The sequence below is a fragment of the Neomonachus schauinslandi genome, chromosome 2 (genome assembly GCF_002201575.2).
Source record: "Neomonachus schauinslandi chromosome 2, ASM220157v2, whole genome shotgun sequence".
Taxonomy (NCBI): Eukaryota; Metazoa; Chordata; class Mammalia; order Carnivora; family Phocidae; genus Neomonachus; species Neomonachus schauinslandi.
In genome coordinates this window covers 38,555,570-38,572,474 of record NC_058404.1, presented here as the reverse complement: position 1 = coordinate 38,572,474, position 16,905 = coordinate 38,555,570, and the positions used below count along the sequence as shown (strand labels likewise).

The 16,905-nt window shown below is 57.2% G+C and overlaps 1 protein-coding gene across 5 annotated transcripts in view; it reads left to right on the top strand.

Moving 5' to 3' along the window:
* Nucleotides 1-16,258, top strand: part of ANK1 (ankyrin 1) — a 207,622-nt gene extending 191,364 nt beyond the window's left edge. Inside the window, exons 40-43 of one of the 5 annotated variants that reach the window (XM_044912835.1) lie at nt 2,972-3,257; nt 7,463-7,546; nt 8,561-8,626; nt 14,911-16,258. In XM_044912835.1, the coding sequence (XP_044768770.1) occupies nt 2,972-3,257; nt 7,463-7,546; nt 8,561-8,626; nt 14,911-14,937 (463 nt within the window). In that variant the 3' untranslated portion in view covers nt 14,938-16,258. Of the gene's footprint in view, nt 1-2,971; nt 3,258-6,619; nt 6,839-7,462; nt 7,547-8,560; nt 8,702-8,957; nt 9,084-14,910 lie in introns of those variants that run through there. The other 4 variants (XM_044912834.1, XM_021681594.1, XM_044912836.1 and 1 more) reach the window with 4 other exon arrangements.
* The last annotated feature ends 647 nt before the right edge of the window (nt 16,259-16,905 follow it).

Below are 16,905 nucleotides of genomic sequence, written 5' to 3'. Positions count from 1 at the left end.
TAGGTGCCCGGGAGCCGTCGCTCAGGCCTCTGTCCTGTGGGCGTGGAGCCGTGATCTGCAAAGGCCAGTCTTGGCCCGAGATGCCCCCCGGGTGTGGCCAGCCGGAGAGAGGCTGGTGGGGGGGGCTGTTGGCACAGAGGAGGGCACGAGGAGAGAGATTATAAGGCTCGGGCCAGCCACCTCTCTCGAGTGCAGCTGAGGGTAGGTGCTCTGGGCCCCTGTCGTTATTGGGTGCTTATTGGGGAAGACCATATTTAGAAACCTAGAGGCACCAGGGCCCAGGGGAGTGACTCAGGCAGTCACACAGCCTGCGTGTGACAGAGCTGATAATGGTGCCCTTCTGCTTTACCCTGTTGAAAGTGTGAGGCTGGTGGGCTTAGTAGGCGCAGGGCAGAGCTTTCCACTGTGGAGAGATTGGTGCTCTCCTGGGCTGCTCCTGGGCCTGCAGCAGGAAGCCGTGGGGGCAGATGCTGAGGGTCTTGGGCCTCAGGCCCGACTCACCTCCGTGGCTGGGGCGGGGTGGGGGGACCATACCCCTGGGGCTGGGTGGAGTGCGGGGGACCACTTTGGCCTCCCGGGACTGCCGTAGAAGCGGAGCCGCAGTGGCCCTTTCCCCCGAAATTGCCTCCTAAAGTTTCCCTAAAGCAAGGAGATGGTCTGTGTGCCCCCTGAAGGCTGTGCACACCCACCATACCCGCGTGGCTCAGGTCTGGCCAGGCCTCGGGCAACCTGTTCTCATTTCCTCTTCCCACGCCCCAGGCTCCTCTGGCCCTCTCAGAACCCCAGGCTGACTGGGCCCTTCCCATCCAGTGTGGCCCGAATACCCTAGGCGGAGGGAAAGAAGACCATTTACAAGATGAGACAGCAAGGATTTATGTCGTTTCATTTTCGTTTCCCAAACGAATCCTTTGATGAGCAGTGAGAGTTGGATGGACAGGGCCCGTGGGGATTCAGAGTGAAATGGTGGGTGGCATCCCTGTGGCCGAGGCCACCCCCCAACAACCTGGGACAGCCAGTCACTGAGCAGCGCTGACTGGGTGCGCATTGCGCACACTGCATGCTGGCCCAGCCGCTGCACCACGAGGAGCCCGGCCTCACAGCGGGGAACCAGAAGGCCTGGTGCTAGGCCTCGGTGTGGTACAGTTTGGGTCTCTGACCGCGGTAAGCCTTCCAGTGGGGACAGGTGAATTTCGGTCACTCCCCCAACAGTATGTATGGAGCGCCTACTGTGTGCCAGGCACCTGTGAACCATACCTAGGTGCAGGGAATGTGGCATTGAACAGAACAGACAAAAGCCTCCATCTGCAAGAAGTTTATGTTCTAGCAGGGAAACGGACAATAAATGAGATAAAGCCAATGAAATGGAAAGTAATTAAAAGGGAGAAGTGAGCCCCTGGGTGGCTCAGTTGGTAAGCATTCTACTCTTGATTTTGGCTCAGGTCTCAGGGTTGTAAGATCAAGCCCCATGTTGGGCTCCATGCTGGGCATAGAGCCTGCTTGAGATTCTCTCCCTCCTCCCTCTGCCCCTCTCCACCACCACCCCCCCCGCCAGAAGAAAAGGGAAAAGTTAGGTGATGGTGCTAAAAAAGGAAAATAAAAGTGGGGAGATAGGTCGTATGTATGTGTGTGGAGAGGAGATGGCCAAAATGAGGGAAGCCTGAGACCACAACGTTGGAGTAAAGGGCAGAAGGAATTGCGGGGTGAGCCATGTGAATACCAAGGGCACACATCCAGCAGAAGGCCCAGCCAGCACAAAGGCCTTGCAGTAGGCACAGTCGAGGAACAGTGAGAAGGTCACTGATCACAGCAGAGTGATTGAGGGAGGTAATGGGGCCAGACATGTCAGGCCTTGAGGCTCTAGAAAGACGAAAGACTTTGGCATTTACTGGGTGGAATGGGGAGCCCCCAGAGGGTTTTGAGCAGAGGAGTGAGGAGATGTGGCAGTTGCCTTGAGAGCAGCCTGACATGGCCAGGGCTCGAGGCAGGGAGATGAGCCAGGAGGCAACATTGCTGCTGGTATGGACCAAGATGGTAGCAGTGCTGGTGGCCAGAAGTGATTGTGCTCAGGATATATACTTGAAAGCTGAACCAGAAGGTTCACTGAACAAACAAGACGTGGAGTGTGAGAGACTGAGAGACATCAGAGCTTACTGGTACCCTCGATCTGTCCACTGGAAGGACGAAGATACTATACTGCAGTGTGGGGAAGACTGGGCGGGACAGGCTGGGGAGAAGGTCATGAGTGTGGACTTGACTGTGCTATCCCCGAGATGCCTATTAGACCCCCAAAGCAGAGATGTGCAGGAGGCAGTTGGGTCTACACATCTGTAGGTCAAGGAAGAGATGCTTGTGCACACCGGGGCATGCAGAACACACAGACGTGGTGTGAAGCCGTGGACCGAATGAGCTTACTGTGGGTGTAGGTAGAGATGAGGTCTGAGAACGGAGCCCTGGGTGCTCCCATGTTCAGGAGTCAGAGAAATTAGGAGAAACCAACAAAGGACACCGAGAAGTGGTAGTCAGAGAGGGTGCGGGGAAATCAGGCAAATGTGGTGTCTTGGAAGCCATAGAAGAGCGTGTTTCCAGGGGAGAGAGTGGCCACCTTATTGGACGAGTGCTGGGATAAGGACTGTGGAGGGCAGGTGGCCCGGAGGCCTGGAGGGGAGGCAGTGAGGTGATGGGCGTGGAGACCTGGGTGACGCCCATCTGGGTAAGCCAAGTGCCTCAGGAACCCAGGGTGGAGAGGCGTCCACTTAAAGGGATGGGGCCAGTGGTACTGGTCCCTATGGCCCTTTCCACCTGGACAGCACGGACAGACCATCTGGGCCTCTCTGGACAGGACAGGCAGCTGTGTGCCGGCTGTGGGATTTGTTCACCGAGGCCCATCCCTCCAGCTCTGGAGGGGGAGGGTATCTGAGCAGCCAGAGACTGAAGGATGACCAGGTGTCCTTTCTCTCTTCCTGGACCCCAGACTGCAGGACTGGGATGAGGAAGGCTCCATTGTCTCGTACTTGCAAGATGCTGCCCAAGGTTCCTGGCCAGAGGAGGTCACCCAAGGCCCACACTCCTTCCAGAGTACGGTCACCACCATCCAAGAGCTGGAGCCCAGTGGTTCTCAGGAGTATGAGAAGGTTCTGGTGTCTTCAACTGAGCACGTTCGGGAAGAGCCGCCAGAAGCTGAGAGCAGGGAACGGAGACGACAAAGCCACCAAGCGTGGGTGCAGGAGGCTCGGAGCACTTTCTCCCGGATGGCAGAGGTGAGGGCGCACACAGAGGCACCTGCCGATGTCCACAGCGGCGCTGGAAGGGCCTGAGGCGGAGGGCGGCTTCTCCTTCAGGCGAGCCCCGGGCCGAGCCTGCTTCCTTTCTTTAGAAATTATGGCGGGGACTCACTTTCTCTAGCAGTAGGGATACAAAGTCATGGTCTCTGCTGAGGGAAGGGAGGAGCTAACATTCCCGGAGCCCCCCCGGAGCCGCAGAGTATCCCAGGCAGGGCCTGTGTGGTTGTCATGCTCACGCTCCCTCGGCTCTCAGCTGTTACTCCCATGTGGCAGCGGATGGTTGGGCAGGTTGCCCATGGTCACAGGATCCGAGGTGGGCTTTGGGTTAGGTCTGGCTGATTGCAAAGCCGCGGTCTTTGTTTTCTTTTTCCATTGTGTTTTAGGAAGGGCGTAGAGCAGAGAGACCTGGGTGTTAGGCTAACTCTGGTCCTACCGTGGTCTGCATGGCCACGGACAAGCCACTCGCTTCTCAGCACCTTGGTTTGCTCACCAGGAAACGAGGAGTGCATGGATTATTGGCAAGGTTCGCTGGCTTGGGAATGCTGCGATTCTCTGGGTGGGGTTCAGCAGGTGGACCAGGAGAGGCGCCCCGCCTCACTCCCCACCTGCCGTCCCTGCCTCCCTCAGACCTCCCTCCCCACGCCGGGTTTGCCCTGCTGTACTTCCTTCATCTGTTCGCTTTACCTTCACTCCCCATTCCCATTCCCATAGATCTCCATTTTAATGTGTCTGGGGAATATTTTTTTATTATGAAAAATCGCAAACAAATACAAAAACAGACAGAATAGCATATTAATTTCCATGCACACACCACCTAGGCACCGCAGTTGCCCAATTATGGTCAATCCTGTTTCATCGATACCTACCCCTCTCTTTTCTCCCCCCAACATATTTTTTTGAAACAAATCCCAGACATCTCATTAAGGTGTGCCTTTTTAATGTATGCATCGCTGTTCCATGCCTGTATATTTTTAGTGTGTGCATAAACAATGTGTTCTGCATCTCATTTGGTTTCTTATGGTTCATCCTCATCCGAGAGCTTTTCGTCTCCCCCCCCACCCCCGCTTTCTGCCACTTTCTCTTCCCTCTGCCCTACCTGAACCTGAGCCCTAGCAGGCACGCTGGGGCCCCCATGACTAGGTTAGCTCCACAACAGTCCTGGGGCTGCCATCTGCAAAGAACTGCTAGGAATCCAGTAAGGTTTTATGTAGACTGCTTCCCTCCCAGGATGTGCCTTGGACAGGACAGGCAGCTGTGTCCGTTTTTAACCCCAGACCACCCCATGCATTCTTGGCCAGCAGGCTCCTCTTTGGCACTTGTACTCCTAATAGCAAGCACTTGGCCGAGAGCACAGGTGCTCTTAACTGGGTCTGATTCCTGATTCCTGGGGAAAGAGAAGGATGCCAGGAGCCTTCCTATCCCTGGCCCCTCCGCAGCTAGCCTTTGGTGAGGGGAGGACTGGGGAGAAAGCAGGAGCACTCCAGGGGGTCACAGGAGAAACCTTCTAGGTCATAGGGTCCAACTGCCTTGTTTATAAATGAGGAAGCTGAGGCCCCAGAGAGGCTGAGGGCTTCTCCAGGGTCACACAGCGATGCAGTGTGAGGGCCAGGAGAGTCCGGATCTCCTGCTTCCCAGTCAGAGCGAGTGAGTGTGCAGGGCCACCAGGCCTACCGCCTTTCAGGTCCAGGACAGGATTAGATGGCATAGATGAGCTGTCGTCCTAATCATCTGACGGGACCCCAGGGGGCAAGGGTTTGCAGAGCCCTCATTGACTAGTATTTCTGGTGGATCTCTGAAAACATTGACGGAGAGAGAGAAAGATGCCCTATAATTTGGGGCTAGGGAGGCAAGCCTGAAATGACTGTACGACATTCTTCTCTGAGACCCCAGCTGGAAATATGTGAGGTTGGGCTCCCCTTGGCTGGGCCCAAACCGAATGCTCGCCGGCGCCCAGCTCCTTTGCATGTGCGGTGGACTTTTATTTCTCCAGGTGCTTCCTTGTGGAAACGAGGCAGTGCTGTGTAGTGACGGGAGCTTGAAATCGGACCCTTTCATTTACTTACTCTTTGACTCTGTGCATCCATTGTCTTTGTGTAAAATGGAAAAGTCATAGAACCTGCATGGTAGGGCTGTCGGAAGGCTTCACCGAGTTCGTACGTGGAGTACACACAGTACAGTGCCTACGGAGCAGTACTCCGGGCGTGAGGGCCTGCGCTGACTCTTCATCATGAAGGTACCCCGACCCCGGCGCTCCTCGCCGGATGGGGTAGGGGGAGCACCTCAGTCCGTCCCTGTTTCCCAGAGAAGGCACCCAGAGTTCCCTGGCCCCCGCGGTGGGTGAACTGCAAGTCGCTGGGCTGTGCCCCAGATCTTTGTTCCCTCTGCCATGTGGACTGTTACTCAGAGCGGCACAGCCTGATCCGGAAAGTGAAATTCCTGTGGGCCACAGCCGCCACGGCTGCGTTTGTGAATCAGCTCTGCAAAGGCGAGCCTCAAGCGCGTGGTTCCTGCTCGTGGGCGCTGACGGCCCAGCCTGGGAAGAGCCTTTGAGGACAGGCCTTAAATAGACACACCAGTTACACGCTTATGTTTAGGGTTGCTGGGCCCGGGGAAGGGGGGCGTGCATGCCAAGGGCCCTCAGGGCTGACGGGAATTGCACGGGCTTCCCGGTGGCCCTCCCCACCTGTGCTGGACCCCCGCTGAGCTAATTTGGTTAGGCCTGAGCAAATCACTCATCCCAGGGCTATTTTTGAAGTAAACCCTTAACTCTCCCTCCAGGGTAGTAGCCGGTCCCATCCCTGTGGGTGGGGGTGAGCTCCATTCTGACCACAGCAGTAACCGCCCAGAGAAACACACAAGTGGCCACATTCTCCAGACACCTTATTTCCTGGAGTCCCGGAAAGAGAACACTTCCCTGGACAGAACTGCTTCTAGTGCGCATGGGGCCGGGCAGGCCTGGGTGGGGGCGGGGCAAGAGGACGGGGCGGGGCGCCCGTCACCCACAGAGTGACTTTGACATGCGCTTTCAGTGCCCAGGACACGCGCACCTGCCCGCTCCCTTCTAGCCCAGTTGGACAGCCCCAGCAGCTGGTTTGGGGAGCTAAAATTATCAAAGCCTGATGTCACCCAGGCGGGAGGGCAGAGCCTGGGGCTGCTCGGCAGGAGGGCACTCAGCGGGCAGTTCTAGTGAGGGGCCATCCAGTCTCCTGCGGAGAGAGAATGCAAGGGGTCCCAGGGGCACACGGGAGTCTGAGAGGAGAATGAGAGGTTGGACCCCACAGCGGCCGGAGCCCTGGCCCCGCTAGTCCCCAGAGGGCCCAGCTGCTGAGGAGGTGAGGATGTGGACTTTCATCACCCAGCTCCTGGTCACCCTAGTGCTCCTGGGCTTCTTTCTGGTCAGCTGTCAGAACGTGATGCACATTGTCAAGGGCTCCCTGTGCTTTGTGCTGAAACGTATCCACCAGGAGCTGGACAAGGAGCTGGGGGAGAGCGAGGGCGTGAGTGACGACGAGGAGACCATCTCTACCAGGGTGGTCCGGCGTCGGGTTTTCCTGAAGGTAACCGCCAGGCAGGAGACGCGGCTGAGGGCACAGCACCGCCATGTGCGTGGGCAGCAGCTGGGGGAAGGGACGGGACCCCAAGTCAGGAGCCGGAGCCGGAGGCTGTGGAGCCCACTGGGACCGCCACACTGCGGCGGCGCGGGCAGCTCAGCTTTGGGACTTGGGAGGCCCGTTCTTGGCCTGCCCCTGTCCCCAGCCGGCTTCAGGAAGCGGGCAGGTCACACTCAGGACGCCGGTGGTTGTGGAAGGGCTTTCACGCTGCAAAGGGCTGTCGAGAGATAAATTAGGTGCCTCGCTTCCTCTCTCAGGGCCTCCTTTGTAACACTTGCGTGACCGCCCCTGTTTTGCCTGCTCCCCGGTGCTGGTGAGGGATCAGGCACACAAGGCTCTTGCAAGCGTGGGGCTCCATCCCGTCTTCAGGCCCCACGGCCCCCAGGGGCGCCTCTCATGCTCGGAGCCCTGGGTTTGGCCACTGCTACTTGCTGAGTTGGAGTTTCCTGCCGTGGTGGGGATTTGTCCGACTGTGGCTGTTGGCTGTGCTCTTTAATTCCCTCATCCTCCACCTTATGCCCAGGCCACCCACATATTAATCTTGAGTTTTCTCCTTTTCTACAATTCTAGGGGAGTGAGTTTCAGAATATTCCAGGGGAGCAGGTGACAGAGGAACAATTCACAGATGAGCAGGGCAACATTGTCACCAAGAAGGTGGGTGCACAGAGTGCCCCTGAGCTGGGGAGAGGCAGCGGGGCTAGAAGCTAAAAGGTGCTGGACTCGCCTCCTTGCTTCTCACTGCTGCCCTAACAGAGGGTCAGCACTGCTCGGGCGGGCTGGTTCAGGTGCCGGGAGCTCTGGTCATCTGAGGTCCAGCCTGACATTCCTCATAACCACTTTACCTGATTCCGCCTGAATTCAGCTCCTGCTACTTTGTTCCAGAAGGACCAGGCTCCGTGGAACAGCCCAAACCTAGCCAAGCGATGTCTAGCCCTGGAAACTGCTGTAAGACAGCAGGGTGGTGGTCCCCGAACTCCCATGGGCCTCCGACAGCAAAAAGGCTGTGGAAATGCATTGAATTGGTCGCAGCTTTTAATTCACTAGACCTGATTTTGCCTGTCAAGTATTGGGCACCATGCTAGGTCTGGGCAGAAGAGAGAAGAAGGGGCAAAGGGGGGACCTTGTATGTGCTCCCTCTGTGGTGCTGCTCCCAGTAAATTGAAGCAAGACCCCTCAGGTGTCCATCTTGCCTCCTGCAAAGTGTGCCTCATGCAGGCAGGGACGGTGTCTTGTGTTTTCATCTCTCGGTCCCAGGACGTGGTAGGCACAGAATAGACAGGGCTGGAATATTTGGGTGAGGGAATAAGAGAACACACTTGCCTGGAATCCCTATAGATGAAAAGGAGCTGTTCTGCCCTCAGCAGCTCACGGTGTGGGGAAGATAGCAGGACCTTCCAACAATATCAAGAGGCAAAAACCCTGGCTATTGATGGACCGGCTGCAAATTCTAGCCCCCCCTGAGGCTGCGCAGAGCTTGTTTTCCACGTGATGGGGTGGTGCGGGGGAGGGGGGGTGTGGGAGACCAGCCCCTGCTCTTGGCCACTGGAGGAAGGGCGCCTTAGCACAAAGGCTGCCTCTCTCCCAGATCTCATTGTCAGGGGACCTGCTCTTCCCAGCCTCCGTCTCCGTGGCTTCACGGGCCCTTTGTCCCCTCCTTCTCTTTTCCAGATCATTCGCAAAGTCGTTCGGCAGATAGACTCATCTGGTGCCGCTGACGCCCAGGAGCACGAGGAGGTGATTGCTGAGGGGCCCCTGGAGGACCGCAGTGAGATGGAAGCTGATGTTGATTCCTTTATGAGACACGTGCAGGTACTGCGGAGGCTGCAGCCTCCTGGAGGCTCCCGAGGCTCCCGCGCCTCGGGGCGCCCAGCACCTCTATGGGCTGCTCACCTGTGCACCCGCCCACTCTGGGCTTCGGGCAGCACCACACTCCCTCCCACCTGTCTCGCCCCTGTGCCTCCGTGCCCTCTGGCAGGCAGCGTTTCCACGGCCTCCATGCTTTCTCGTGCCTATCTCCTGTCTCTCTGTGATCCGTCCTACCTTCTGTCTCTGCTGCTCTCTCCAGGTGGAACTGCGAGGGAGTAGCCTGCAGCCGGAGATGACAGAGAGCAGGAAGGGGGCTCAGATAGTGAAGCGGGCCAGCCTAAAAAGGGGGAAGCAGTGATCTCTAGCCCCTCCCCTCGAATGGCCTCTTTGGAGGTAACGCCGTCTTTCTGCATCCTTTCTGCATGGCCTGGTGCTCGAGGAGTGGCTGGTGCTGGGAATGGCTGCTCACTTCCTCGCGTCTCCCCCTCGTCCGGGGGAGCCCCCCGCTCCGCCACCCCCAGCATGATGCAGGAAGAACAGGGGTGCCGTGGCCTCGAGGCACAGATTGTTTCCCAGCCTGCTAACTGTCACTCTGAGTCTCGATTTCCTCCTCAAGAAAACAGCCAACAATATCTGCTGATTGACCTCCCCAGGGGCGCAAAAATACAAATTTGAGAAAATGCTTTGATGAGTGAAAATACTCAGTAAATCTCGGTGATGATATTATCCTGAAAGCCAAGCGATGGGGAGGGAGGATGGTGGGGACAGGCCTAAGGGAGCACAGGAGAGTCTGTCTAGGCTGGGCCATTTCAACGCAAGTCCCCCGGCAGAGCTCCAGCAGTGAGAGACTTAGAACAGCACTGTCTCTTGAGCCTGGAACCCTTCGAAAGTCCTGAGCAACCCAAGGCGCCTGTTCTCCTCGGTGCTTCTGGAGACAGGTCACTCCGTTGCTTTCTAGGAAAGGGTGAAGTGAACAGGCCCGAGGGGCGAATGGCGTCCTCCCCGCAAGTTAGGAGGGCTGTCGAGGCTTGGTGCATGCGTGCGGGAGCATGAGGGCCGCGTGGCTGAGGAGCAGGGGTGTGCGGGGATTTGCGTGGTCATTCACAGACACACACACAGATTTGCGGGGAGGGCCGTGAAGACGCCGCAGCGAAGGCTCTCCAGCAGGCCCGAGCAGGCTGGGGGCTCCGGCGGCCAGCTCTGACCTCCGTCCTCCCTGAGGGATCCTGTACTGAGCTGCCCCGAGGCCGTTCGCTGTGCCCAGCTCGGGGCAGCTCAGTACAGGATGCATCGGGGTGGGAGTCGGCGGGAAGCGAGGAAGCATGGTGGCCCCAGCATAGCACTAATCCGGTTCTTGGCATTTCAGCCCCTCCCCGCCCAGGGCCTGGCCCTGGGCCAAGAGGAAAGCAGGCTCCGGCTTTCTGCATTCAGCAAAAAACAGGGCCCCTGCCTCCCAAGCCACCAGAAGCGCTGGCTCTGGGCTTCCCAACATACCTCAGCACCGGGCAAAAAAAAACAAAGGACTGCGGATCCAGTTATAGGATAAAATTAGACCTGACTCCTCAGCAGCTTAAGGAGGTCACAGTATTAACCCCGGCATTGCCAAGGGTGCCACCAGGCTGCTGGTTTAGATTAGCTGGGGTGAGTCCTGGAAAGAATCCAAAGGTGCAAACAATTTGAAGGAGCAGGGAGGAGAAGGAAAAATGCCCTCTTCTGCCTGATTCTTTCTTAAGGATCAGCAGCGGCAGGGGCTCTACATCTCCGCTTCTGTTTGGCTCGGGTTCCTTCGATGAACAGGAAAGAGGCAGCCCAGAAGCCAGGCTGGGAGGTTCCAAGGCAGGAACCTGGAAATTTTTTTTTTTGAATTTCTGTGGATGTTTTGCAAGGTGGCTGAAGCCCCCAAAGGAGATAGGGTTCCAGACCCACTGAGCATGGGTGTGGGGAGCACCGGGCAGCCCGGCTCCAGCACGGTGCCGGGGCCTCTGCCAAGAAAAGGCCAGGGAAGTAGGCGGTGGGGACAGTGGTGAGGGAGGCAGCGTGGAACAGGCTCCTGCCCGGTCCCGAAGGGCCTGGCGGGCAGCCTGCCGTGCTGCACCCGCACAACAGGACAAAGACCGCAGAGCAGACCCTGAGGGGCCGGCGGCCCTCTGATCCTCTCAGCACTTCCTGCCACCCACTCGCAAGCCCGTACAGCCGGCCGTCAGTATTCCCAGGTTCCACGCTTGCAAATTTGCCCCTGGCTAAAATTTATGTTAGCCCCCAAACCCACACACACACAGTGCTTTCGTGGTCATTCACAGACACACACACACACACACACGATGGTGAAAAATTTGTGTTCAGTGCCACGTTGTTTGCATTTTTGTGCTTTTTGTTGATTTTGCTGTTTAAAATGGCTCCCTAGCCTAGTGCCCAAATGCTGTCTCGAGTTCCTAAGAGCAAGAAGGCTGGGATGTGCCCCACGGGGACAAATACATGTGTTAGATAAGAGTCACTGGCCGTGAGTCAGGGCACAGTCCGTGGGGAGTTACGGGGTCAGCAGTATTAAATAAGGTGTCCTTATACAGAAACACGTGAGACCAGGTTGTGTATTCGTTGTTTGACAAAGATGTGTTGAACGGAGGCTCACAGGAACCTACCTGGGCATTTTCCTTGAGAGCAGTGTGCAGTGTTGGCAACTTTCTCGAACATGACCACTGCGAATGTCGAGAGTTTACTGTGTCGGTTTCAGAGAGAGTCAAGGCTGGGGCTTGGGAATCTAGATGCAAGGCCTGGCCTCCTGTTCCAGGTGGTGTGGCCTTGCACTAGTCACTTGCCCTGAGCTTCCGTCCCCCGGAGGGAGATTGCAGATGGTCCCTTCCATTCTTTCGAGAGGTTTAGAAATAGTCGTGGTCCCTGGGCAGGCTGTGGTGAGGAGGGCAGGACAGCTGTGCTCAGTCAGCGCCCATCCTAGCTTGACCAGGGGCAGGTCAGCTGACCCTGCCACGCCTCGGGTTCCTTAACCATGAAATCTCAGCCGCATCATGCCCTTGCCCTGTAGGATGGTTTCCGGGATGGATGGGGCGTGTTTGTGAAAGGCTGTATACATTGTTCAATTCCCACCCGCTATTTCTCCAAGTGTCACCTGAGAGTCGGGTTAAAATGCAGATTCCCAGCCCCTGCCCCTGACCTACTGAATTAAAATTCTGGAACTCGGGATTCTGCCTCAAGCTCCTCATGTGATTTTTATGTGTATTGAAGAGTGAGTTCTTCTGACCAATTTTGGTTTTCCTTCCAAACCTCCTAGAGGTGATGTGGACTTGATAGCAAGTTGTACACTTGGTATTTAAAAAGCGGGCCGCAAGGAATGAAGGTTAGAAGTTTGCTCAAAGATGGCAGAATGCCCCCACCCCAGGTGAGGAGTGACTAGACCCCCTCACCCATCGATTCCCCCCCAGTCACCCCCACCTTGGGAAGGATTCTGTATCTAAGGCCTGGCAAGTGGGGGGAAGGGTGCTTTCTGGTGTTTGAGACGCTACCATACTGCTGTTTATTCAGGGCCTGACGGCTGGTGACGGTAGCAACTGGTGGGTTTTGCTCCGGGCCCCAGGAGGTGGGTCCAAGACTTGGGGTGTGCGCTGTGCGGGAGCAGCGGCGTGGAGCGGGCAGCTGGAGGGCGGTGGCAGGGGCAGCCCCGACGTCTGCTGGGCTACCCGCAGCCTGGGCAGGCGCTGGTCTTGGCATCTCTCTGCATCGCCGTGGCTCTGGCTTCTGGAACTTTCAGGGAAGCTGCAGCACAACAAGGCTGCAGCTTTTCCTTGTTTTCCTTTTGAAGAGACACTTTCCATTCAGACACTGTGGTTCTCAGAGCTTGTGTTAGCTCCAACAATGGGCTGTTTTAGTAAGTTTAAAAGCTAAGCAATTAGTCATCTCCCTGGGAAGGGGCAGGGAGGCAAGGGGGTCATGTTTTATGTTGCTGTTTTAAGTTCCAGGCCACCCTACTTGCCAGCCATTGCAGGCGTGCGAGTCTGGGGCTGAGGGAGAGGGGAGAGGGCCACAGACACTGGGCAGGGTGGGAACAGGAGGTACCACCCGGAGGGATGGGGCAGGACAGGCACAGAGCAGGACCGCCACTTGTCCCCGTTCTTTATAGGGTGAGACCTTTCTCTTGGGACAAGAGGTGCAGGGCAGTGGAAGGGTCCAGGACGCAGCCAGGAGACCTGCCTTCCAGTCCTACCCCTGCCACTGCTGGGTGCTCCCACGAGACCCATCTCTGCTCCTCCCGGAGTCTCAGCTTAACCAAAGCGGTCACCGTAGAATGATCTCTAAGCCTTGACCTCTCTCCTCTGCGCTGTGTCTGGGCAGAAAAGTGGAAGGTGGTCGGCTGTTTTCCCCAGGCTCAAACTTTTACGAGGTCTCTTGTTCGAGGCGTGCTTAGCCCTGAGTGGGGGGCAGACCCCTGGGAAGGGTAAGGCCGGGCCCTGGCCCTCAGAGTGTTTCTGCTCCAGCTGGGGAGATGCCGCAGGTGTGAGACAAGGAAGAGAGCCCAGTCAGAGTGTACATCTACATACACTGTCCCGAGCACTCGGAAGCTCTTTGAAATATCACCACCATCTAATGAGGTGCAGCCTGTTATTGCCCTCGTTTAATAGCAGAGGAAACTGAGTCACAGAGAGTGCAAGTAATGGGACCAGGGAAATCGGCAGAGACAGAATATGAACTCAGGCAACCCGGCTGGCTTCAGAGTTCCTGCTCTTACCCACTATGCCCTGTGATCGCTCTCAGTGAAAGGTGGTGGGAGGAGTGGGAAGCTTCCAGAGCTGAGAGGAGAGAAATGACAAGGAGCTGGGGTTGTCAGGGAGGCTTCCTGGAGGAGAGGTCTTGAGGGTGGTGAGCAGAGCTTCCGCAGAGAGGGGACAGGACGGCATCCATGAGGGGAGGGCCGTAAACAAGGCAGGAAGCTGGTGCGCACCGTGGGTTCGGAAGGCTTGGAGGAAGCCAGCTTGGCTGACAGAGAAGCTCAGGCAGTGACGAAAGAGTCTTGCCCTCCAGGGTGACAGCAGCAGAAGGCCTGTGTTTGGCTGTGTGGCAGTCTCTGGCGAGGGACCTAGCCCGACCCTCCCACCCCTGGAGGACCACTCAGAGTTGAGTTCCCCTTGACCCCCTCCAGCTTCCTCCGTAACCAGGTCACCTGTAGGGCCCAGGACAGCTCCTTGTCTGGGGACAGCTCCGCCGCAGAATGAGTCTCTGCCTTTCCGTGTCACTTCCTACGCCGCCCAGGAGACTGTCAGCTCCTCTTTAGTTAAGTGTGCTCCTTCCCCCGCCATCCATCCCAAGTTCCTGCAGACGGAATCCTGAGTGGCTAGTCCCGGAAACACAGAGTTCTCGCCCCAGGGAGGAGGAGGGGGACGAGGCACCAAGACGTGGCAGGAGCGGTGTCTCCCTGTGAACCCCAAGCTGCAGGCAGTGCTCTGCAGGCAAAGCTGCTCTTCTCCAGCCAAAGATACACAATGTCCTGGGGAGAATGCACCCATTTTTTTTTCAAAGATCTCTTTAAAAAAAGAGATCTCTTTGCCACCGCAGAGGCTGTCCACCCCCAGGGCGTGGGGAGAGGAGCCAGAGGAACTTGACAGTAAGAGCTTGTAGACCAGAGCCAAAGAGGGATGGCTGTCGCCTGAGGTCCCAAGCTCCTGAGGCTGTCTGTGATCATGCCTGCTCCATCTCTGGGTCCCCAGGGCTGGCACTGAGAGACATCAGTGCGTGTTGGCTGAACTGAACTGAACTGAGAAAGTGGAGGGCACTGCTGCCTTCTAGCACAAGCCCTGGCTTATGAACTTGGCCCCCTTCCTAGGTCCAAGGATCTACTCAAGGGAATTTCTCCCCAGGGGACCGCAGGCGTGGGAGCGTCCTGCCTCCTCTCTGAGGCACAGAGCACACACAGGAGGGTTTTCTGGGGAGCTCATCCACTTGGGCAGGGGACCCACGCAGGCTTGGGCAACCACCCCTGAGAGGCAGCCTCTGGGCTGGGGAGAGGGAGAAGGATGGCTGGCAGTTCAGGAAGGTCAGGGAGCTCTGAGCTCAGGGTCTTTCACCTCCTTGCCTGGCTTAGGGAGGCTGCTTTTCCTGGATGAGACCCTGCCTCAGCAGCCAGCACAAAACTCAGTAATTGGGTTTTTTGCTGGGAGTTGCCCCTTTAGATCCTAAGTAACTCCTTCTCTCTTTGTGTCTCTCAGGATCACACCTCGACACCCAACCCTTGAACTCCACATACTCTGCCATGCACACGGGAGGAGCGCTGGAGCGGAGGGCTCCGGAATGGTGCACCTGTTCCTCCAGGCTAACGGCATGATCTCTGTAAGGGACTTCCTTTGGTCTTCTATTCGCATGAACGACTGACTGTAGACGCATGACCTACAGTCCTCAATCCTGCCTCTAGCGACCACGGATCTCTGTCGGGAATCAGGACAAATGCCTCGAGAAGGGGGTTGGGGAGAGAGAGAGGGGGATAGAAAACCAGCGCGAGAGAGCGCGGAATGCGAAAGTGAACAAGGGCTCTTTTGTGCTTGGGGATGGTATATTTTGTAAAATCATTTTAATTTTGACTTGTTACAGGGTACTTTTTTTTCAACCTCATCTGTAGGAAATCCATGTGGGCTTCCTGGAAAGAAAAAAAAAAAAAAGAAAGAAAACTAGGCACCAAATCAGTTCGGCACCTTAATGTCATGTCCTCATCTGCCAGTCTTCCCCACCGACACAGGCCTCCATTCCATTTGTGCCATCCCATCCCACTCCCCAGGGGGCCGCTCCTCCCAGAATGTTCTACATGACATTCAGGACACGCGCATAGGCGTGCGCGCGCATGCGTGCACACACACACACACACACACACACACAAGCACCTCTCCCCTCTCCTCAGTATACACACAGATTTTACTGTGACGTCCAAAGCTGTATAGAATCTCCTGTGGACAAACTGGAATATTTTTATGTTCTCTCTCTCTCTCTCTCTCTGACAATTTCAGTATTAATCATCTTCCAATGGAAAATCATTACCTTGAGAGTGCATTCGGGGTTCCTTGTGTTAGGGACTTAAGAATCTGAGGCGAGGACCGCCCCCCCCAGGCTCAGCTGTAGGCCTCAAAGGGAGCCAGTACCCCCTCTGAAAGGGGGTTCTTTCTCAGCTGGGGGCGGGCCAGTGGCTGTCCCAGGATTGCACCAGCATGTTCAATAGAGAAGAGGTTTCCTATATCTTCAAGCACTTATATCATAGTCTGTGTTCAAAGTGTAAACTGTACAGTAATCAGCCTTGTGTATATGAAAAACAATAAATACTATGCAAACCGATAGAAACACTTTAGCAGTATGTACAAAGCACTAACAGCTCAGCTCCTGAGGACTTCTCCAGGCTGCGGGAGAAGGAGCTACAGCCTGTCTTTCAGTGAAAGAGGAAGGGAGTAGGGCTAGGGCTAGTGAATGTATCTGCCAGTTCTTAGAAGTCAGCCCCCCCCCCCCCAAAAAAAGGTCTCCCAGAGCCAACTTGGTGCTCTAAGTCCAGGCAGCCCACAGGATGGGGGGCCTAGGCCGGACAGCCTCAGTGCCCCCACTCTGACCAAGCCCCTCTGCCCCACTGGGAGAGGCGGGCGAGGGGCCCACACCTGACCACAGGCGCAGGGGGAGGAGAGCGCAGCCGGCCCCCCGGGAGGCCCCGGGCTGGTAAGGAGCGCCTCCTGGGCCAGGCCCTCGGGCAGAGCAGGAAGGAGACCGACAGCGGGCTGTTCCTCGCCTCGGTGCCACCAGGGAAGAGCCTTAAAGCGACACCGGAGCCTCCGGCGGAGCGAGGCCCGAATCAGCACAATCCGCCCCGCCCGGCCCCGGCGGGCGCCCTCTAGGGCCGGGAGAGAGACTGGCAGGCTCTGCTCGCTCGCGAGGGCCTTTGTTAGCGGACGTCCTGTCACCTTCCTCCCTGCCGCTCCTGAGGCGGCCTCAGACGCATCCGACCTTCCAAGTAGCACAGAGGCTCCCTCACGACCGAGCCCCCGCGGCCCTGGTGCCCGTCACCAGCGCACACGTCTCCCGGCGGAGGCCGCAGGCCCCACGCGCCCGGGGCCGACCGAGGCGCTCCGCTCCGACCGCTCCGACCGGGCGGCGGGCGCTCGGCTTTCCGAGGGGCAGGCCCGGGCGCCGGAGGCCAAGCCGGCGCCCAGCGCTGCGTCCCGGGAGGCGCGGCC